General features: G+C 49.1%; 1 protein-coding gene across 1 annotated transcript in view; it reads right to left on the bottom strand.

Annotated features, from left to right (window-relative positions):
- mtmr3 (myotubularin related protein 3) overlaps nucleotides 1-12,889 on the bottom strand; it is a 50,200-nt gene extending 37,311 nt beyond the window's left edge. The window contains exons 1-2 of the mRNA XM_083645443.1: nucleotides 12,866-12,889; nucleotides 4,799-4,888 (exon numbers count right to left, since the gene is read on the bottom strand). Of these exons, the coding sequence (XP_083501569.1) occupies nucleotides 4,799-4,888; nucleotides 12,866-12,868 (93 nt within the window). The 5' untranslated portion in view covers nucleotides 12,869-12,889. The remainder of the gene's footprint in view (nucleotides 1-4,798; nucleotides 4,889-12,865) is intronic.
- Between the last annotated feature and the right edge of the window lie 11,379 nt (nucleotides 12,890-24,268).

Raw genomic sequence — 24,268 nt, 5'->3', positions numbered from 1 at the left:
AAAACTGCCTCAAAATTGGCAGCCATCTTGGATTTGAAGGTCAAAAATAGGTCAAATCATTATATAAACACCAAATATGTATTCCTTGACCAGAATAAGCTCTGAAACCATGTGTTGTGCATCATTGTAGGTCAAAGCATTAAAAAGTTCATTTCCACAGCAGCCATTTTGGATTTTGGTCTCTCAAATATTTTCCCCGCCTTTTTTAAAAATACACCCCGGCTGAATTTGTTTATTAACCCTCCTAGATGACAAATCCATTGAGAAACGGACCTTCGCTCTCCACGGTCACGGAAGTGCCACAGATGACCCTACTAGTAGTCTGGTAAACCAGCCGGTCACGTCAGTGGAGTCAGCCTGTAGTCTGGTAAACCAGCCGGTCACGTCAGTGGAGTCGGCCTGTAGTCTGGTAAACCAGCCGGTCACGTCAGTGGAGTCAGCCTGTAGTCTGGTAAACCAGCCGGTCACGTCAGTGGAGTCGGCCTGTAGTCTGGTAAACCAGCCGGTCACGTCATTGGAGTCGGCCTGTAGTCTGGTAAACCAGCCGGTCACGTCAGTGGAGTCGGCCTGTAGTCTGGTAAACCAGCCGGTCACGTCAGTGGAGTCGGCCTGTAGTCTGGTAAACCAGCCGGTCACGTCATTGGAGTCGGCCTGTAGCCTGGTAAACCAGCCGGTCACGTCATTGGAGTCGGCCTGTAGTCTGGTAAACCAGCCGGTCACGTCAGTGGAGTCGGCCTGTAGTCTGGTAAACCAGCCGGTCACGTCATTGGAGTCGGCCTGTAGTCTGGTAAACCAGCCGGTCACGTCAGTGGAGTCGGCCTGTAGTCTGGTAAACCAGCCGGTCACGTCAGTGGAGTCGGCCTGTAGCCTGGTAAACCAGCCGGTCACGTCATTGGAGTCGGCCTGTAGCCTGGTAAACCAGCCGGTCACGTCAGTGGAGTCGCCCTGTAGGCTGGTAAACCAGCCGGTCACGTCATTGGAGTCGGCCTGTAGTCTGGTAAACCAGCCGGTCACGTCATTGGAGTCGGCCTGTAGCCTGGTAAACCAGCCGGTCACGTCAGTGGAGTCAGCCTGTAGGCTGGTAAACCAGCCGGTCACGTCAGTGGAGTCGGCCTGTAGTCTGGTAAACCAGCCGGTCACGTCATTGGAGTCGGCCTGTAGTCTGGTAAACCAGCCGGTCACGTCATTGGAGTCGGCCTGTAGCCTGGTAAACCAGCCGGTCACGTCAGTGGAGTCGGCCTGTAGTCTGGTAAACCAGCCGGTCACGTCATTGGAGTCGTCCTGTAGTCTGGTAAACCAGCCGGTCACGTCAGTAGAGTCGGCCTGTAGTCTGGTAAACCAGCCGGTCACGTCAGTGGAGTCGGCCTGTAGTCTGGTAAACCAGCCAGTCACGTCAGTGGAGTCGCCCTGTAGTCTGGTAAACCAGCCAGTCACGTCAGTGGAGTCGCCCTGTAGTCTGGTAAATCAGCCGGTCACGTCAGTGGAGTCGGCCTGTAGTCTGGTAAACCAGCCAGTCACGTCAGTGGAGTCGCCCTGTAGTCTGGTAAACCAGCCAGTCACGTCAGTGGAGTCAGCCTGTAGTCTGGTAAATCAGCCGGTCACGTCAGTGGAGTCGGCCTGTAGTCTGGTAAACCAGCCAGTCACGTCAGTGGAGTCAGCCTGTAGTCTGGTAAACCAGCCGGTCACGTCAGTGGAGTCGCCCTGTAGTCTGGTAAACCAGCCAGTCACGTCAGTGGAGTCAGCCTGTAGTCTGGTAAACCAGCCGGTCACGTCAGTGGAGTCGGCCTGTAGTCTGGTAAACCAGCCAGTCACGTCAGTGGAGTCGCCCTGTAGTCTGGTAAACCAGCCGGTCACGTCAGTGGAGTCGGCCTGTAGTCTGGTAAACCAGCCAGTCACGTCAGTGGAGTCGCCCTGTAGTCTGGTAAACCAGCCAGTCACGTCAGTGGAGTCGCCCTGTAGTCTGGTAAATCAGCCGGTCACGTCAGTGGAGTCGGCCTGTAGTCTGGTAAACCAGCCAGTCACGTCAGTGGAGTCGCCCTGTAGTCTGGTAAACCAGCCAGTCACGTCAGTGGAGTCAGCCTGTAGTCTGGTAAATCAGCCGGTCACGTCAGTGGAGTCGGCCTGTAGTCTGGTAAACCAGCCAGTCACGTCAGTGGAGTCAGCCTGTAGTCTGGTAAACCAGCCGGTCACGTCAGTGGAGTCGCCCTGTAGTCTGGTAAACCAGCCAGTCACGTCAGTGGAGTCAGCCTGTAGTCTGGTAAACCAGCCGGTCACGTCAGTGGAGTCGGCCTGTAGTCTGGTAAACCAGCCGGTCACGTCAGTGGAGTCGGCCTGTAGTCTGGTAAACCAGCCGGTCACGTCAGTGGAGTCGCCCTGTAGTCTGGTAAACCAGCCAGTCACGTCAGTGGAGTCAGCCTGTAGTCTGGTAAATCAGCCGGTCACGTCAGTGGAGTCGGCCTGTAGTCTGGTAAACCAGCCGGTCACGTCAGTGGAGTCAGCCTGTAGTCTGGTAAACCAGGCGGTCACGTCAGTGGAGTCGGCCTGTAGTCTGGTAAACCAGCCGGTCACGTCAGTGGAGTCAGCCTGTAGTCTGGTAAACCAGCCGGTCACGTCAGTGGAGTCAGCCTGTAGTCTGGTAAACCAGGCGGTCACGTCAGTGGAGTCAGCCTGTAGTCTGGTAAACCAGCCGGTCACGTCAGTGGAGTCAGCCTGTAGTCTGGTAAACCAGCCAGTCACGTCAGTGGAGTCAGCCTGTAGTCTGGTAAACCAGGCGGTCACGTCAGTGGAGTCGGCCTGTAGTCTGGTAAACCAGCCGGTCACGTCAGTGGAGTCAGCCTGTAGTCTGGTAAACCAGCCGGTCACGTCAGTGGAGTCAGCCTGTAGTCTGGTAAACCAGGCGGTCACGTCAGTGGAGTCAGCCTGTAGTCTGGTAAACCAGCCGGTCACGTCAGTGGAGTCAGCCTGTAGTCTGGTAAACCAGCCGGTCACGTCAACTCACATTTCATTTGTCTGGCCTCAAGCCCTGGGAGGGCTTTAAGCAGAAACTGCAAAGCGGACGAGCCAATCAGCGACTGCGCTCAGTGCCCTGTGATTGACAGCGCAGGTTGGCCAATCAGGGACGGACCGACGTAGTTGATGATACGGGCCGACACTGTAGCAAACATGGCGGCTTCCGAAGTAACGTTAACGTTGGCATGAACACGGCCTTAAGTGAAGTTATTGCAGAAACAGACTCAATGACACGAATTAAACAAGAGCGAGAGTATGCTGCACTTGCAGAGTTTCTCGGCGGAAAAGACGTTTTCGCTATTCTTCTGACTGGATTTTGCAGATTCACAGCAGATTCAGCCAGAACGCTTCTTCGCTAGCTTGCTAATGTTGCTACATGCTAAAGTGGCTGGCCAAAGACGATGGGATTTCAAGCTGGCTCTGCACTGAACAGCGCACTGCGATGACGTCACTTGTTTTGTTACGCTGATCGGCTGAAGACGTTTGTCAACGCAACTACTCCCGCCCCTGCAAGCACTGGTACCGCTTTCAGACAGACACGGTTCTGGTTCTGGCTCTGGCTCCGTTCTGGAGTCTCAGAACCTTGGTGCTTTCTGGCGAACCAGCCCGTGTTCACACCAGTTTAAGCGGATCCAAAGTGTGGCGTTCGAGTGAACCCAGCCTTGGCCCTCTCTTCTGCAAGTTCGGCATATGACTTTCTTGTACTGCTTTCTAGCTTTTCTTGAAATTCGGTAGATGCCCAAATCGCCACTAAACATTTGGTTTCCTCAGGAGACCACTGCAAATTATTTTTCTCTGTGTTGTCACTGCCTTCTTCTCCTTCCTGTTCGTTTTCACAGCCTAGAATGAGACACGCCCACTGATGATGTCACGGTTCCCAAGGAAAACCAACTATTTTTTGGATTTCGGTCTGAACGCGCTGGCCAGTTCAGATTAGGGTTCTGGAACCGGAACCGGCACGGAGCCCTGCCGGTGCGAAAGCCCTATGGGTGAAAGCTTCTGGCCAGACGGTCCCACAGAACGAAATGAAACGTGAGGTCACGTGACCGGCTGGTTTACCAGGCTGGTCGCATGCAGGTTATGTAACGGATTACACCGAGAGACACACCCACTTATTTACACACATTACTAACACACCCACTTATTTACACATCACTGACACACCCACATGTTTGTGTGTGTGAATGTGAACAGGGCACTCCTGAAAAAGAGACAATTGCTCTCAGTGAAACTCCCCCTGTATAAATAAAGGTACAAAAAAAATGTTTACACGTCACTGTGAAGACAGCAAGGCTTCAACAGCACAGCGGTGTCCTCACTAGGGATGCAAATTATTATCAATTTCCTTAATCGATTAATTGGTCAGGTTAACGATCAACTAATCGTTATATTAAAAACTGCTTTTGACATACAAAATAAAAAATACAAAACGCAGGGTTTGACACGTGTCTTTAGGCCGACCCAACAAGTTGATCAACCAACTAAACGTCCTGCATTAGGTGTCATTGTGCTTGTGGACGTGAGGTATTTCAACATTGTATTATAATGTTTACAATGATTACTGTTGTCTTTTTGGCTGTAATTCTCCACCCTGGACTTTCTGGCTTTCTTCTTACTCTGTATGAGCAGTGAACGTTACATTTTTTTTTGTGCTGTTAAATCATTTCAGAAAAGAAAAGAAAAATGATAAGATAGCACATAGCCTACATTGTCGATGAATCGGTTAACATATAGTTTGATGGATCAAATTCTTAATGATGGATTAATCATTATCATCCCTAGTCCTCACCTGCATGTTCTCCTCTTCCAGGACGGGGGACTTCTTGGGGAAGATGTGATTGGCCTGGATACACTCCAGGCTCTGATGCCCCTCCTCCTCCTGTAGACAAAGGACCAATCAACATCTCAGTCAAGACTTGTACCGCATTCAAGACAACTCGCAGCACAACTTTCAATTTGGATTTTTCCCCGACCCCCGGGAATAGTTGCGTTCACACGGTTTTTAACTCGGAGACGGCCGGAGTGACAAAACCATACACAGCTAGCTCATTTCATTGGTAAAATAGCTGTTGAATTCAACATATTGCTATAATCAGAGTGAAATCTAAACAATAATAATCACATATTGCATAATTACACCTCAAATGAGGTCAACACACACTTTGATGACGTCAACTTTGAACGAATCGGAGCTCAAAATGGTACCCAAATGTAATGCAATTACGACCTCGACGACCGCTCAATTCATTTTTTACAGGTCGGAGCACATTTGTTCCCGCGTTCTGTCATGAACGCGGTATAAGTTAGTATCAGCTCAACACCACAATCTTCTCTCACTCATATTTCACACCAGTTTTCATGTGCCTTTTCTTTTGTAAGCTTCATCCAGGGCAGGCTGGCTCAGCTCAGCGTTTACCCCTGTATGGCCCTCTCACACCTGGGAGGATCAACTCAGCGTTTACCCCTGTATGGCCCTCTCACACCTGGGAGGATCAGCTCAGCGTTTACTCCTGTATGGCCCTCTCACACCTGGGAGGATCAGCTCAGCGTTTACCCCTGTATGGCCCTCTCACACCTGGGAGGATCAGCTCAGCGTTTACCCCTGTATGGCCCTCTCACACCTGGGAGGATCAGCTCAGCGTTTACCCCTGTATGGCCCTCTCACACCTGGGAGGATCCCCAGGACAAGCAGCCTTCTACAGGCGACCGACCGCTGAGCTGTTTAGATGCTGCTTCGCCGTGCCCAGATGTCCCCACCCAGCCACACTAACAACATCTGATTGGCTTTCACAATATTAGGACAGGACAGAAATGTCACATGACGGAAATGTCACATGACGGAAATGTCACAAGGCCGATTTCAACAGAAAGCAACTTGCCGCTACTGCATTGACGCTGCTTTGTGCGATGGTCCTTTCCTTCTCACCCACACTCACTCACTCACACTGACCCAGGCTGAGGGACTATCATCACACCTGGTGGTGGTGCACCTGTCTGGGTAGCCAGGTTCACTAGATACAGATTCATCACACCTGGTGGTGGTGCACCTGTCTGGTGGTGGTGCACCTGTCTGGGTAGCCAGGTTCACTAGATACAGGTTCACTAGATACACTTACTGTAGAACTGTGGGACTCAAAACGCACACGAGCCCCGGAAAATATCCAAATTAATCTATTTCACTCAAATGCGTGAAATGAAATCAAGAGTTCTAAAATTCAATCTTTGGTTGGCCAGATGCAATTATGCTCTAAATGAATGGGTCTATCTTGTGGGCTGAATGGATCATGTCACATTCATATTTGTCACATGCATCTCATCACTTCACAGAGGACATCTTTCAGCTGGGAATGTGTTTCATCACTTCACAGAGGACATCTTTCAGCTGGGAATGTGTCTCATCACTTCACAGAGGACATCTTTCAGCTGGGAATGTGTCTCATCACTTCACAGAGGACATCTTTCAGCTGGGAATGTGTTTCATCACTTCACAGAGGACATCTTTCAGCTGGGAATGTGTTTCATCACTTCACAGAGGACATCTTTCAGCTGGGAATGTGTCTCATCACTTCACAGAGGACATCTTTCAGCTGGGAATGTGTTTCATCACTTCACAGAGGACATCTTTCAGCTGGGAATGTGTTTCATCACTTCACAGAGGACATCTTTCAGCTGGGAATGTGTTTCATCACTTCACAGAGGACATCTTTCAGCTGGGAATGTGTCTCATCACTTCACAGAGGACATCTTTCAGCTGGGAATGTGTTTCATCACTTCACAGAGGACATCTTTCAGCTGGGAATGTGTTTCATCACTTCACAGAGGACATCTTTCAGCTGGGAATGTGTTTCATCACTTCACAGAGGACATCTTTCAGCTGGGAATGTGTCTCATCACTTCACAGAGGACATCTTTCAGCTGGGAATGTGTTTCATCACTTCACAGAGGACATCTTTCAGCTGGGAATGTGTCTCATCACTTCACAGAGGACATCTTTCAGCTGGGAATGTGTTTCATCACTTCACAGAGGACATCTTTCAGCTGGGAATGTGTTTCATCACTTCACAGAGGACATCTTTCAGCTGGGAATGTGTTTCATCACTTCACAGAGGACATCTTTCAGCTGGGAATGTGTCTCATCACTTCACAGAGGACATCTTTCAGCTGGGAATGTGTTTCATCACTTCACAGAGGACATCTTTCAGCTGGGAATGTGTCTCATCACTTCACAGAGGACATCTTTCAGCTGGGAATGTGTCTCATCACTTCACAGAGGACATCTTTCAGCTGGGAATGTGTTTCATCACTTCACAGAGGACATCTTTCAGCTGGGAATGTGTTTCATCACTTCACAGAGGACATCTTTCAGCTGGGAATGTGTCTCATCACTTCACAGAGGACATCTTTCAGCTGGGAATGTGTTTCATCACTTCACAGAGGACATCTTTCAGCTGGGAATGTGTTTCATCACTTCACAGAGGACATCTTTCAGCTGGGAATGTGTTTCATCACTTCACAGAGGACATCTTTCAGCTGGGAATGTGTCTCATCACTTCACAGAGGACATCTTTCAGCTGGGAATGTGTTTCATCACTTCACAGAGGACATCTTTCAGCTGGGAATGTGTTTCATCACTTCACAGAGGACATCTTTCAGCTGGGAATGTGTCTCATCACTTCACAGAGGACATCTTTCAGCTGGGAATGTGTTTCATCACTTCACAGAGGACATCTTTCAGCTGGGAATGTGTCTCATCACTTCACAGAGGACATCTTTCAGCTGGGAATGTGTCTCATCACTTCACAGAGGACATCTTTCAGCTGGGAATGTGTTTCATCACTTCACAGAGGACATCTTTCAGCTGGGAATGTGTTTCATCACTTCACAGAGGACATCTTTCAGCTGGGAATGTGTCTCATCACTTCACAGAGGACATCTTTCAGCTGGGAATGTGTTTCATCACTTCACAGAGGACATCTTTCAGCTGGGAATGTGTCTCATCACTTCACAGAGGACATCTTTCAGCTGGGAATGTGTCTCATCACTTCACAGAGGACATCTTTCAGCTGGGAATGTGTCTCATCACTTCACAGAGGACATCTTTCAGCTGGGAATGTGTCTCATCACTTCACAGAGGACATCTTTCAGCTGGGAATGTGCAGCACTGATATTCAGGCACAGTCACAGATGTTCCATCAGGGAGGGAAATCAGTAGGAATCTCTGTCCTGTGGGTGCAGAGGACTGAGTGTAGTCCAGGCAGAGCATGGCAGCATGGCTGTGGGTGGTGGAGAGGACTGAGTGTAGTCCAGACAGAGCATGGCAGCATGGCTGTGGGTGGTGGAGAGGACTGAGTGTAGTCCAGGCAGAGCATGGCAGCATGGCTGTGGGTGCAGAGGACTGAGTGTAGTCCAGGCAGAGCATGGCAGCATGACTGTGGGTGGTGGAGAGGACTGAGGGTAGTGCAGGCAGAGCATGGCAGCATGGCTGTGGGTGGTGGAGAGGACTGAGTGTAGTCCAGGCAGAGCATGGCAGCATGACTGTGGGTGGTGGAGAGGACTGAGGGTAGTGCAGGCAGAGCATGGCAGCATGGCTGTGGGTGGTGGAGAGGACTGAGTGTAGTCCAGGCAGAGCATGGCAGCATGGCTGTGGGTGGTGGAGAGGACTGAGTGTAGTCCAGGCAGAGCATGGCAGCATGACTGTGGGTGGTGGAGAGGACTGAGGGTAGTGCAGGCAGAGCATGGCAGCATGGCTGTGGGTGGTGGAGAGGACTGAGTGTAGTCCAGGCAGAGCATGGCAGCATGGCTGTGGGTGGTGGAGAGGACTGAGGGTAGTGCAGGCAGAGCATGGCAGCATGGCTGTGGGTGGTGGAGAGGACTGAGGGTAGTGCAGGCAGAGCATGGCAGCATGGCTGTGGGTGGTGGAGAGGACTGAGTGTAGTCCAGGCAGAGCATGGCAGCATGGCTGTGGGTGCAGAGGACTGAGTGTAGTCCAGGCAGAGCATGGCAGCATGACTGTGGGTGGTGGAGAGGACTGAGGGTAGTGCAGGCAGAGCATGGCAGCATGGCTGTGGGTGGTGGAGAGGACTGAGTGTAGTCCAGGCAGAGCATGGCAGCATGACTGTGGGTGGTGGAGAGGACTGAGGGTAGTGCAGGCAGAGCATGGCAGCATGGCTGTGGGTGGTGGAGAGGACTGAGTGTAGTCCAGGCAGAGCATGGCAGCATGGCTGTGGGTGGTGGAGAGGACTGAGTGTAGTCCAGGCAGAGCATGGCAGCATGGCTGTGGGTGGTGGAGAGGACTGAGTGTAGTCCAGGCAGAGCATGGCAGCATGGCTGTGGGTGGTGGAGAGGACTGAGTGTAGTCCAGGCAGAGCATGGCAGCATGACTGTGGGTGGTGGAGAGGACTGAGTGTAGTCCAGGCAGAGCATGGCAGCATGACTGTGGGTGGTGGAGAGGACTGAGTGTAGTCCAGGCAGAGCATGGCAGCATGGCTGTGGGTGGTGGAGAGGACTGAGTGTAGTCCAGGCAGAGCATGGCAGCATGGCTGTGGGTGGTGGAGAGGACTGAGTGTAGTCCAGGCAGAGCATGGCAGCATGGCTGTGGGTGGTGGAGAGGACTGAGGGTAGTGCAGGCAGAGCATGGCAGCATGGCTGTGGGTGGTGGAGAGGACTGAGTGTAGTCCAGGCAGAGCATGGCAGCATGGCTGTGGGTGGTGGAGAGGACTGAGTGTAGTCCAGGCAGAGCATGGCAGCATGGCTGTGGGTGGTGGAGAGGACTGAGTGTAGTCCAGGCAGAGCATGGCAGCATGACTGTGGGTGGTGGAGAGGACTGAGTGTAGTCCAGGCAGAGCATGGCAGCATGACTGTGGGTGGTGGAGAGGACTGAGTGTAGTCCAGGCAGAGCATGGCAGCATGGCTGTGGGTGGTGGAGAGGACTGAGTGTAGTCCAGGCAGAGCATGGCAGCATGGCTGTGGGTGCAGAGGACTGAGTGTAGTCCAGGCAGAGCATGGCAGCATGACTGTGGGTGGTGGAGAGGACTGAGTGTAGTCCAGGCAGAGCATGGCAGCATGACTGTGGGTGGTGGAGAGGACTGAGTGTAGTCCAGGCAGAGCATGGCAGCATGACTGTGGGTGGTGGAGAGGACTGAGTGTAGTCCAGGCAGAGCATGGCAGCATGGCTGTGGGTGCAGAGGACTGAGTGTAGTCCAGGCAGAGCATGGCAGCATGGCTGTGGGTGCAGAGGACTGAGTGTAGTCCAGGCAGAGCATGGCAGCATGACTGTGGGTGGTGGAGAGGACTGAGTGTAGTCCAGGCAGAGCATGGCAGCATGACTGTGGGTGGTGGAGAGGACTGAGTGTAGTCCAGGCAGAGCATGGCAGCATGGCTGTGGGTGGTGGAGAGGACTGAGTGTAGTCCAGGCAGAGCATGGCAGCATGGCTGGCACACAGAGATGGAGGTCTCCAGAGATGGCAGATCATGGACAGCAGCAGCAGCAGCACCTCCTGTGGGATGCTGGCTCAGCGTGGCCTGTGAGCCAAGCTCATATGCATCAGCATGGCTGGAGGAGCAGCGCACTGGGGCCAGCCAGGGGGCAGCCGCAGATCAGCATGCCAACAAACACAACACCTCTCACACACACACACACACACAAACACCTTACACATGCACACACACACACCTCACACATGCACACACACGCGTGTGCACGCACACGCACACACACACACACACACACACGCACCTCACACCTCACACATACACCAACACCTCACACAGGCACACTTTAGCCGTTTTCCCACATGCGTACCGGAAAATTACTTTTAAGTCAATATCGGACATTTCCCTTCACACTTCAGCTCTCGCATATGGACTGGCTAAATTGCCTGTATGTTGGGGGGCGGGGCGGCACTGCAGAGCGTGTGGGGAGTGGCGTGTCGGCAAAACTCTTGATGGTGAAATAAGTTTGCTTGTTTATCCGTTCACCTGCGTCGCGTTGAAGCACTTTTTACAGACTGGCTTCGTTTGATGTGTCCGGGCTTGCCTTCGCTGTCGGCAACGTAAGCAAAATACTTCTGATTCGCTTCGTGCATTTGCTTCATCTGTGTCCCTGTCGGGCTGTGCCTGTGACTGAAGGAGGAGGACTGAACGACTGTGGCCAGAGAGCGAGCAGGCAGCAGAGAGGAGAGATCACAAGATCATTTCGCCAGTTTGCTTTAATGTGCGCGAATGATTAGATTATGCCCGCTGGAACATTAAGCAACGTGTGTACACCTCGCCAATGCCGGCAAATGACTGGACCCGTTCTACACTTGCGCCTGTTATCGCGCATACCGCTCTTCTGACTGGCTCGAAACTGGTGAAATGTCCGCGATGACGGGGTCGCGCTTATACCGGCACGACAACTTTCACACATGCAGGAATTAGACCACGTTCCGGTCATTTAGCGGTACAAAGCGCATGTGGGAAAACGGCTTTAGACAGGCAACACATCCACTCTGCTGCTTATGTCACCATGTCACACTACATGTGGGCAGTAGGTCAAATGTAAAGCTGCCCTGCTGAGGCTGCAGCCTGTCCCATCCTCACTGTCTGTCTCCTGATAAACAGCTGATTCACAGTGGAAATCAATGGAGAGCTTCTGATTCTGCAGACTGCACACAGCACACAGGAGAGACAGTCTGCAGACTGCACACAGGAGAGACAGTCTGCAGACTGCACACAGGAAAGACAGTCTGCAGACTGCACACAGCACACAGGAGAGACAGTCTGCAGACTGCACACAGGAGAGACAGTCTGCAGACTGCACACAGGCTACAGCTGAGACAGTCTGCAGACTGCACACAGGCTACAGCTGAGACAGTCTGCAGACTGCACACAGGCCACAGGAGAGACAGTCTGCAGACTGCACACAGGCTACAGGAGAGACAGTCTGCAGACTGCACACAGGCTACAGGAGAGACAGTCTGCAGACTGCACACAGGAGAGACAGTCTGCAGACTGCACACAGGCTACAGGAGAGACAGTCTGCAGACTGCACACAGGCCACAGGAGAGACAGTCTGCAGACTGCACACAGGCCACAGGAGAGACAGTCTGCAGACTGCACACAGGCTACAGGAGAGACAGTCTGCAGTCTGCACACAGGCCACAGGAGAGACAGTCTGCAGACTGCACACAGGCCACAGGAGAGACAGTCTGCAGACTGCACACAGGCCACAGGAGAGACAGTCTGCAGACTGCACACAGGCTACAGGAGAGACAGTGTGCAGACTGCACACAGGCTACAGGAGAGACAGTCTGCAGACTGCACACAGGCTACAGGACAGACAGTCTGCAGACTGCACACAGGCTACAGGAGACAGTCTGCAGACCGCACACAGGCCACAGGAGAGACAGTCTGCAGACTGCACACAGGAGAGACAGTCTGCAGACTGCACACAGGCTACAGGAGAGACAGTCTGCAGACTGCACACAGGCTACAGGAGAGACAGTCTGCAGACTGCACACATGCTACAGGAGAGACAGTCTGCAGACTGCACACAGGAGAGACAGTCTGCAGACTGCACACAGGCCACAGGAGAGACAATCTGCAGACTGCACACAGGCCACAGGAGAGACAGTCTGCAGACTGCACACAGGCCACAGGAGAGACAGTCTGCAGACTGCACACAGGCCACAGGAGAGACAGTCTGCAGACTGCACACAGGCCACAGGAGAGACAGTGTGCAGACTGCACACAGGCCACAGGAGAGACAGTCTGCAGACTGCACACAGGACACAGGAGAGACAGTGTGCAGACTGCACACAGGCTACAGGAGACAGCAGTTACTGTACAAAGCATGCATGAGGAGGAGGCAGCTTACCATGGCCCCTGTGAAGGAGTATGGGTCACCAACAAGGAATGCAGGCCTCCGTCTCTGGACCCAAACCTCAGTCTGCAGGAGAAAAACAGAATTATGGACATGTCAAACTAACAGAAAACGCAAACGCTAGGCTACATTGTGCTAGCACCTAGTTACATAAAGAAGCAATCAGCTACTTACATGCAGTAAGCTAATATTATTGTAAAGCAGAGTGTTTGTTAAGTTAAGATCTTCCAGCCTGAGATGAACCATGATGACGGAGACAGTGTCAATTAAGAGCATTCTTAAAATGATGCTTGCAGAAACATAAGTCAATTCATCAATATAAAAGCAACATAATCATATTGGCTATTTGGCAAGAGCTAAAATATCAGCAGTGTTGACTTCAGGTCACTGGTTAGGAGATTGTCAAACAACAACAACAACACCATTTTGTCCCCGCCCCACTCATCCAGGGAGAGCATCAATATCAATGAGTGCTTTTGAAATAGAAGTATTTAGGATGTAGTGGTCACGGCACGGGCAGATGTAGGACGACCCCATGAGAAAACTAACGATACAGAGACTGGCTGAATCTTAAAGACTTGGGTTGGTCAAGAAGGTGGCCTACTGTCTGATATACTGTATGTTGTTGTGAATGACGTATCAAACGTGCAAATCTACTGACACTGACTGGAGCCTATAATGGACCACGAGCTTGTGAGATCCTGGTTGGGCGGTTATGTTCAAAACGTTAAATAGTCAATTCAATGTCAGCTCAATGGAAGGCATGAGCTGCAGTCGCAGGATTCAGGAGTCGAAAAAGGCACATATTCAGGCAGTTGGCATCATATGGGGCACGTTAGAGAGACACAATTATTTGTGACCACTGTTGGAGAAAAGGCAGAAACCTGATGTCGACTCGCCACACAAAAACAGTGACTTGATATAGCTTTGGTCTTCTACCACCATTTAGACTTACCACAGATAATGTCCTGGGTGATCCGGTTTTGAAATTCTCACAACTAGGACATGGGAATCTGTGGAAAACGAAGGCAAGTATGGAAACTGAATAATGAACAAATGCTTTCCTTACACAATTCGGGTGTACTACTGTATTTTTTGATTGATCAAATAAAGTCATTAATTGATTCATTTATACAAATGCTTCTATATTTTGCAAACAGCTGACTTTTCACTCCAGCATTAAACCTACAATAGTCCTTTTGATCCACTGGCAAATATACAGCTGTATTATAGTTGTACTGGTGGTTATAGCAGCTTGCAAGTGGCAGGGTTCCCACACCTTCTTCAACATCAGATTTAAGGACTTTTCAACGACTTTTAAGGCCCAATTCAAGGAGCCAACATGGCCTAGTTTGAGACAGGGATGGACGATAATTACTGCTACAACACTGAGAATTTTATAATGAGAACTAGTCTAGCAGGCTTTACAGAAACTCACAAATACAATTAAAATGTGTGAACACTTCCTCAACTGTGCTGCTGTGTTCAGATGACACAAATCCACCGACTGCAACGCTTGTTAGAAAATAAGTTGTTTTCACTTGTGGAGAGCTGGAGGAGGCTGCCCTGTAATTCTCTATGCAGGAAAAACCCTCAATTCAAGCACGTTCTATGACCCATGTCTGTTTTCAAAAAACGTTTAATGCCTTGATTTTTATTTCTCAAATTCACAAACGTTCAAGGCTTTCAAGGACCCGTGGTGGGAACCCTGGTGTTACTGTTAACAGAATAAAAAAGGTAAATTATTCTTAGAATAGAAAAAAAACTCAAACAATGCTTGGCGACTTGCCAAAGTAGCTGGTCGAATGCACTTAGCCTACTCGCCAGAGCCAACCATTTAACGCTTCTAACATCGATGTTGAAAAACAGGCAACCCATTCTGGGATTTCTCAGCATACAGGCCCACAAATAGTTGTAAAGGTCAGCAACTCTTGCAGAAACTGAAATGTGATCTCAGAAGGTCAGTGGATGAGAGGCGCAGGACCCTGCACACCTTCTCAGGAGTATTTAAGATGCCGGGGGGGAATGAAACATTCCACTGCACCAGCAGCAGCCACGGCCCTCAGCAGCGTGCGGGTGTTGAGACTAGTGTGAAGCTGCCAAGGGAGGTCATTATTTCACCCAACTTACTGCTGCTGCTGCTAACTGATAAAGCATATCTACCACACACACACACACACACACACACACACACACACACACACACACACACACACACACACACACAGCTATGTTTACAGCAGGGGGCTCATGGCTGAGTCTGGCTGTGTTCAGTGGGCAGGATAAGCCCCTTGGAGCCTTAACGTTACTCCTATCCCGTGACAGGCCGCCATGCATCAGAGCCTGCAACGTTATCGAGCAAATGCCCCAATCAACTGACCAAGCACCAGGAAGAAACAATATGACTGATGGAGGCGGAGAAAAGCACAACATAGTAGCAGCACGGCTTGAATACATAAACTGTCAATCATATAATAACGGTATTGAACATTAACAGCTGCAGCACCACAGACTACTGCTCTCTGTAGTTAAACATAAGCCTGCTAACTAGCTATAGTACCCACAAATCATATCTAACGTTCAACGTGGTAACGCTAGCGTTAACTAGCAAGCCAATTGCTCTGTAACAATGTTTGGGGCGAAGATGAAGGATTTGGGCATAGACTAACGTTAGCTACCGGCTGGTCAGATAGCTCACGCCAATCGATAGAAAACTGCTCTTCATTCTTTCTAGCTAATGTTGCTACGTTAATGAACAACCACACTACAGCAACATGAATGCTAATGTTAGCTAACATTGGCTCCATAGTATATGTTTGGATTCCACGCGCAACCAATATTGACATTAGCTAGCACGCAATCTTGCGTTTATTTCACAATCTAAAAGTACTCGGCGTTGGTCATTATTGCTAACGCTAGCTAACGTTGACCAGCCAGTGGCTAGCTAGCTAGTTAAGCTAGCGTAGCTTTCTAGAACTGTTTTTGTTGTTGTTATGAGATGGAGGGCGGACCCCAAAACGGAGGCCTCTGTCAAAACACAGCGAAGAACGAAGACAGCCGGCGGACTCACCAACAAAAGGAGTGATGCGAATTTAAAAGCCACGGATTCATCCGAAGAGTCGTGCAGCTACTTAGCAATGAATACACCTCGATCAAATAAACATTAGTCATATCCGAGCCGAGGCCATTCTCACTGCGTCCCGTTCCAGCACCGAGTCGTCGTCGTCGCCATCGCCGCGAAATCTCCCAGCCCAGCACAGTCAGTACGTACAGGCCTGACGTCATCACGCTAGAGCGCTTCTCGAGGCGGGGGAGGGGCTCAAAAACACCACGCGGCACCATCATGTAAACACTGGGCAGGCGGCTTGTAAACGACTACTGAATAATGAATAATGAAATAGCGCTGAATTTCTATTAGAGAATAATAACCAGTTTGCATCAACGAAAGAGACAAATTAAACAGACAGTGTGCAAATGAGTGACGTTCAATCAAGCAGACGTGTAAATGTGTAAAATGCCTATATATATATGTATATATATATATCTATATATATATGTATATATATATATATATATATATATATATATACATGCATGTGTGTGTTGTTCATGTCTACAGTAGCCTACATGTGTATGTGTACAATGTGCATGCATATACACACAGACACAGACACAGTGTGTGTGTGTGTGTGTGTGTGTGTGTGTGTGTGTGTGTGTGTGTGTGTGTGTGTGTGTGTGTGTGTGTGTGTAGTGTGTGTGTGTGTGTGTGTGTGTGTGTGTGTGTGTGTGTGTGTGTGTGTGTGTGTGTGTGTGTGTGTGTGTGTGTGTGTGTGTGTGTGTGTGTGTGTGTGTGTGTGTGTTTTAACCTTTATTTATACAGGGGGAGACTCACTGAAAGCAATGCTCTCTTTTTCAGGAGTGCCCTGTTCACACATTCACACCTGGAAGCTGCCCAGTACAGCCAAAGTCTGATCTGCTGGCCACTGATCAGCTCCACTGGAGCAGTTGTGGTTAAGGGCCTTGCTCAAGGGCACCCCAGTGGTGGTAATGAGGGAGGGGCCACCACTGCCACAGGTTTCAGACCTGCCCATTTTCTCTAGGGAAATAAAAACACAACACAGCAGATCTTAAACAATTATGTATTGAATGATGGCTTGATACATAATATGTCAATTTGATTCCAAGACGCTTGGCAAACTTTTGTCCATTCTTTAACATTTAATAGTCTACCTTGAAATATGTGGTACTAGACAGTTGTTTAAGCCTTTAGGACACTCGTTTCTCTTGTTGGCTCACATTGGACCATAGTACATTTTTCCTTAGTGACAAACCTTCATTGTCAGAGTTGTAAATATTGTATCTATTGACAACTCTGCATGCAATCATTCAAATCTTTGCTGATTAATGATGTCATCATTTAGTGACTCGTGTCAATTGAAAAGAAACATCTAATGTGTAGACCTCTTGATACAAAAAGCTTGGCTTTTTCTACACAGGGTTAGGAAAAGCCCTATTAGCCCTATAGCCCTATCAAATCACTATTTACCACAAGGCATTACTCCTGTGAGAACAATGCATGAGGCATGATATGGCACAACAAATCTTGATTTAAAAATTTCATTTTGAAATTATGTTGAATGGGGCTGTTTTGATTTCTAATTTGTTAGCTGCTAAAATGTTACTTTACTTGTTTCACCATGACACTGTGAAAGCCACATTTATAAGCAGCACCATGAATGGACTTCACTAATTGAAAAATATGTAAGTGCTGATTTAATGTCCATGTGCCAGAACAACAACACAAAACACAGTCTATCCCTTGTCATGTGACCAGAATGGAATCGCATGCAAAACAACAAGATGAGGTTTACATGAAGAGGTAATGGTCTGGATAAATACATTTCTTCTTCAGCCATAAGACAATGAGATCTCCGTATAAGGAATGTCACTTCTAATCATACAGTATATTATGCACAAAAATGGTGGTATGAAAACCAGAGAATGGTTGGTTACACGGTAACCCAGGTTCCTTGAGTGGAGAGACTCTCTCTCCCCACTACATTTTCAATGTATGGTATGGGATATGCCCTGATTAGCTGCAGCTAGTGTGAATGAGTCCTGTAAGACACATAATCACCTCACCTGTGGCGTGGCCTCATAGATTAACCTTGATTTGAACAGTTTCGGAGTGGCTCTTAAGCTGCGTTCACACCGACCTATTAAAGTTTTTCGCTGGCATCGAGTTTACATACAAAGTCAATGCAAATGAGCAATTGAGGCGTATATTCGCCCGGGAGAAAAATCGCTGGGCGTCCGAGCGACAGAGACAGAGCGATAGGGCAAAAATACGCGCATCGAGATGAAATATCCCAACTTGAGTGAAATTACGCTGGCATCAGTCGCTCACTATTCAACGCTGATTGGCTGCCGTGTGAGAGTGAGTCAAGGATCACACTGGCTTGGAACAAACCGCTGGTTTATTGTGTGGCAACAAACCGCATTGACAGGCTGATTGACAGGCTGACAGCTGACATGAAGTGAAGTCTGTACTACCGTTATAGAGCTTGTGTTAGGAGCACGCTGATAGGCTTAGCTTGTAAACAACTACGGTGGCTCGTAGTGGACAAACATCATGACATTGCGTAACGTTATAGCCCCCAGATGTCCGTCAATTTGTGTGCCTGTTGATTTCAACACAGCGACAGAGCGATTCCAAAGGGTTGAATCGAGCGACAGAGCGAAAAATAAATATCTCGGTGTGAACACAGCTTTAGCTGGAGAGATAGTCCTCCACTCACTGAAGCTGGGTTACCATGTAACCCACCGTTCTCTCTCATATCAAGCTTATCTCTCCCCACTACATAGGTGCAGGATATCACCGAGGCTTAGCGGGTGGAGGGGGACTGCCCCCTAGTCCGACACCTCACGAGACCGACACCTCATGGTTTTGGGTTAGGGTCTGGGGGAGGTTAGGTTTAGGCGTGGGGGTGGGAGAGGTTAGGTTTTGGGTTCGTGGGAGTGGGAGAGGTTAGGTTTTGGGTTAGGGTCTGGGGGAGGTTAGGTTTAGGCGTGGGGGTGGGAGAGGTTAGGTTTTGGGTTAGGGTCTGGGGGAGGTTAGGTTTAGGGTTAGTGAAAAACGGGGAATATAAAACCCGGGGAACATAGACATGATCCCCTGTCCAATGCCTCTTTTTTCGGACTCGTGAGGTGTCGGACTCGTGAGGTATCGGACTAGTGCCATGGCACCGGGTGGAGAGCCAGCTAGCCTGCAGGTTACAAGGCTAGCTTTGAAGAGAGACATCACTCTGGGGACCAAAGTGCGCCCTCCTAAGAGCCGTGTATCGTTCCCCTGTTGAAACGCCGATTCGAGTTGTGTAGGCTAACTAGTCGCCACGAACGGCGACGATGCCATTACTGCATCAACGTTTTGCTTTAAAACGTTTATGTAGTATGTCACTTTTTAGTCGCCTCGTGTTATCGGGCTCTAGCTAAACTAACGTTAGCCACACGGACGATTCTTCTGGTGCACTCGTGGATTCTGGTTCCTGCCATTGCACAATGGTCACGCCCCTAATGGCTCCAGACCAATCAGGCCATGTCCCACTGCACTGAGCATAGCCTGCTTCACCGTCCTGAGGAGGGTGGAAAGGCTGCAGTTAGGGTTAGGGTTAGCGTTAGGGTTAGGGTTAGGGTTAGGGTTAGGGGTTAGGGTTAGGGTTAGGGTTAGGCTTAGGGTTAGGAGGCACACTCCTCCAAATTAAACTGGGACAAGTAAGGTCTGAGGGCGGAGTTAGGGAAGTTAGGGAAATAGTTTCAATGAGAACCCGATGACAGAGTCCAGCCTTGTTAGATTGTTAGTCTGGTTCTCTACTGACTGAGCTACCTGGACTGTTATGAGAGCCCAGCCTTGGAGACCGGTTGCCCAAGGCACCTAGGTCTGACTGTGACAGACAGAGTCCGTTGCCCTGTGGGCACGTGTCCGATGGGGAGTGCAGTACTGTCCAGGCCCTGACGGGGCACAAAAGTGCTCGCCCACTGAGCCCTGCCACCGTCCTGAGGAGGGAGGAAGGGCGCAGTTCAATAGACTGACTGGTGTGGGCCTCAGACCACCAGACCTTAGGGGAGAGTGCAGGCAATAAAGCAGCAACCGTTCTGCACCAAAGGGCATGGAGCACTCTGTGCATGTTTAGAAGAGCCAGGAGCACAATGTGCACCATGGAAGCCATTGGCCCCAAGGGGCAGAGGCACAATCTCCCGGTTACCCTGGAGCTAAGACAAGCAAGGCCTCAGGGAAGAAGTTAGGGAACGCATTTCACAATCGGTCTTCCATCTTCTCTGGGAATGTGGAAGCACCGAGATACAACCCCGCCTGACGATCGCTCTGCTCCACCTCCCCGATGGCCGTATTCGCCAGGAGAATGCAGACAACACCTGTTCTGCGAGGCGGCATGGGGCCGCTGGGTTACGAGAGCCGTCCGGACTGAGGAGAGGGCTTGCCATACCTTTTTTTATATGGAATTACCCCCCATACTTTCCAAACACACTGCACCCAGAAACAAGCAAACCTCCATCGTTGTTTCCTTTCTTTTGTTTGTTTCTCCTCTGAGAAAACACCCGTAAGTATATCCACATGCTTCCTCTGACTGCTCAGATTCACGCATGATTTTCAGCTTGTGGCGTCAATTGCTGTCAATCAACACAACCTACACTCTTGGTCTCGGAGCGTAGCGCCTAGCTGGAAGCACGCTCATCTTTCCCCGATTAGATCAGGTTTCAACGAGGAAGAGTTGCTAGCAAGGGACCACGGCCACCGCAGATACCACAAGCTGAGGCCACGTCTCGTCATAGACGCTGGTTTAGCTGGCTCAGCCTGGCTGGGGGCGGGGTCAGGGTGGGGTAAAAACCCCCCCGTTCTATCCATTCAGCAAAGTTAGAATTTAGCTGATAGCCCAGCCCAGGCAGACACGATCGGGGATTTAACCACCGCAGTAAACGCACATCTGAGCAGACGTCTTCTGTGTTCTGCTCTAGAACCCCCAAACCTGTAGTTTAGAGCCGCAGCACCGTCTTTTGGTGAGTCAGCCCATGAGATATATGGGCGGTTTTACCCCACTCGCGCGCCAGCCGTTTAACATTTTGTGGGCGTTCCCAGACATGCCGACTGTCTCTATAGCCTTGGGTTAATCAGGGCGTGGCCTCAATCACCCGCAGGTGAGTGAGGTGATTATTATGTCTTACAGGACGAATTCACCCCAGCCGCCGCTAATCAGGCTAAATCCAACACCATACGTTGGAAATGTAGTGGGGAGAGACAGGCTCAACACGAGAGAACAATCTTCTGTGGCTCCATGAAAAATGTCCATATTTGAGAGAAGAACGTCTGCCAAGATCTCTGAAATGAAAGCCGTTAGCTTCATCCTGGTAGCTCCAACAACCTACACTGCACTTTGATACATCTGCCTAAATAATGATTTACAAAACGGCAACAACTCTCCACAGCCGACCGTTGTTTTCCCCAAAGTCGTAAATTGGCCATAGACTCACAACTTCCATCGTCCCATGTAATATATAGCGGAGTCATTCTCTACACCAGGTACTATGTGTTTATTATCATAATTCACCAGCAATGATGACAGCAACTGTGTTTGAGTAAAGCTTCAAAAAGCAAGACTACCCTGAGAGAAGGTCTAAAACGTGGGCAAGCTTGCCAGACCACAACTGGCTTGGATGGGTTTGGTTTATTAAATCTGTACACTCTAGTTCAATATAATCAGCACATTTTCTGTTCCAAGAATGTAAGATATTATTTTCAGTAATTGTGTAATATATATCTCTACATAATACAATCCAAGTCCTCTGAACTATTTAGACATGTGCAAGTGTTTACTACCAACTTCAACGATACAGTAAAGGCAAAGACCTGTGGACACTATAAGTTAGGATCATCTCCATATTTGAACTTTTCTCCACTCCTCACAATGATCAAAATCTAAGTGCTGTAAGTAGTTCATACACAAGGTATTGAATATCTAGTTCACTGTTCCGAGTATAAAACCGAGGCAAAACACAGAAAGAACAACTTGCAAGCATGACAAAGAAACTTCTATAGATTAGACACAATACACAAGTGGTCAAATAGAATGTGAGGGGATACCTGTTTGTGTCCTTGGATATAGTGTTATTACAAATTGAATGTTCTCATGATGATAAGAGGTCATACTGCATGTATCATGCTCCCAAATACTGTGACATTTCGCCCCATAATAGATCAACTCGGTGGTAGTTGTTGTGGTGTAGTGTGGTGTAGTGTGGGGTTGTTGTTGTTCACGTCAACCTGATCGCCTGTAACTGCCCCACTAGGAAAGCGTCAGCTCAATGAGTTCAAAGCGCGTCATCAGTATAGGAAAAGTACACCGTTATTCTAGCTACAGTTCATGAGTACCTTCATGGGCAGAAAGAGATCCGCTAACAGTCCATTCTCAGAGCACTCAGGTTAATACACAAATACAGGGGAACTATTTTAAGCCCCGTCTCTTCCGAAAGCAGCATGTGTAAGGTGAAAGAAATGGCTCACCTCTAGCTACGTGTTTGAGCTCTGTGCATCTGAGGCGTGATACAGAGCGGTGTTCCTCTACGTGTTTGAGCTCTGTGCATCTGAAGCATGATACAGAGCGGTGTTCCTCTACGTGTTTGAGCTCTGTGCATCTGAAGCATGATACAGAGTGGTGTTCCTCTACGTGTTTGAGCTCTGTGCATCTGAGGCGTGATACAGAGCGGTGTTCCTCTACGTGTTTGAGCTCTGTGCATCTGAAGCATGATACAGAGCGGTGTTCCTCTACGTGTTTGAGCTCTGTGCATCTGAAGCATGATACAGATCGGTGTTTCTCTACGTGTTTGAGCTCTGTGCATCTGAAGCGTGATACAGAGCGGTGTTCCTCTACGTGTTTGAACTCTGTGCATCTGAGGCATGATACAGAGCGGTGTTCCTCTACGTGTTTGAGCTCTGTGCATCTGAGGCATGATACAGAGCGGTGTTCCTCTACGTGTTTGAGCTCTGTGCATCTGAGGCATGATACAGAGCGGTGTTTCTCTACGTGTTTGAGCTCTGTGCATCTGAGGCGTGATACAGAGCGGTGTTCCTCTACGTGTTTGAGCTCTGTGCATCTGAGGCATGATACAGAGCGGTGTTCCTCTCGCTACGTGTTTGAGCTCTGTGCATCTGAAGCATGATACAGAGCGGTGTTCCTCTACGTGTTTGAGCTCTGTGCATCTGATGCGTGATACAGAGCGGTGTTCCTCTATGTGTTTGAACTCTGCGCATCTGAGGCATGATACAGAGCGGTGTTCCTCTATGTGTTTGAGCTCTGTGCATCTGAGGCGTGATACAGAGCGGTGTTCCTCTAGCTACGTGTTTGAGCTCTGCGCATCTGAGGCATGATACAGAGCGGTGTTCCTCTAGCTACGTGTTTGAGCTCTGCGCATCTGAGGCATGATACAGAGCGGTGTTCCTCTACGTGTTTGAGCTCTGTGCATCTGAGGCGTGATACAGAGCGGTGTTCCTCTAGCTACGTGTTTGAGCTCTGCGCATCTGAGGCATGATACAGAGTGGTGTTCCTCTAGCTACGTGTTTGAGCTCTGTGCATCTGAAGCATGATACAGAGTGGTGTTCCTCCAAATTCAAATAATGTGAATGTATAAGAATGAAAAGCATGGTCATATAGCGTGATGTGCGTCAACATAATCTGAGGTAAGCGGGTGTCCTGTGTCTCGGCCCGCTACAGTCTGAGGACCAGTGCCTTGGAGGGTCAGAGAGAGGTAAGTCTGAAAGGTACGTCTTGAAAGAAACCATGTAAACTGTGCTTGTGTGTAGCGAATGTTTCACTTAACTACCAAAAGCACAAGGGTCCTAAACTGTAAACCTCGAGGATTATTCAAAGAAACAAAGAAAACACTAAAATACTCTACTCATTAGATTGAACGTTTCCTTTTTTGTTTTTTTGTTTTTGCAGAGTTTTCAACTTTTTTTTCCTTTTGTTTTTGCTCAAGTATATCACAGGTGACTAACTACAGAGGATAACAGAGTCAGGTGAGTACCATGCTACATCAGGTTTAGAGAAGGCTATTGCAGACAATTCTACAACATGTACAACCACATTTTATACGTGTGAGTTACAAATATTTCAAAACATATCACCAAGAAACTAAGTACATACGAGATGTTGAATATTTAGAGTCTTAAAGGACTATCCCTCAGTCAGTAGTAGGATTTCATGTTACTTGACTTAAACTGTCCCGTCTTACAGACAAAATCTGAAAAATTGCTATTCAAAAAGTAGCAAATTTGGTCAATGTCTCTTTTCAAATAGTTATAGTGCTTTTGATGGCTTAAGACAGGGG

The sequence above is a fragment of the Poromitra crassiceps genome (assembly GCF_964638095.1).
Source record: "Poromitra crassiceps genome assembly, chromosome: 10".
Taxonomy (NCBI): Eukaryota; Metazoa; Chordata; class Actinopteri; order Beryciformes; family Melamphaidae; genus Poromitra; species Poromitra crassiceps.
Note: the sequence above shows the minus strand (reverse complement) of the source record. Positions and strands in the feature narration are given on the sequence as shown.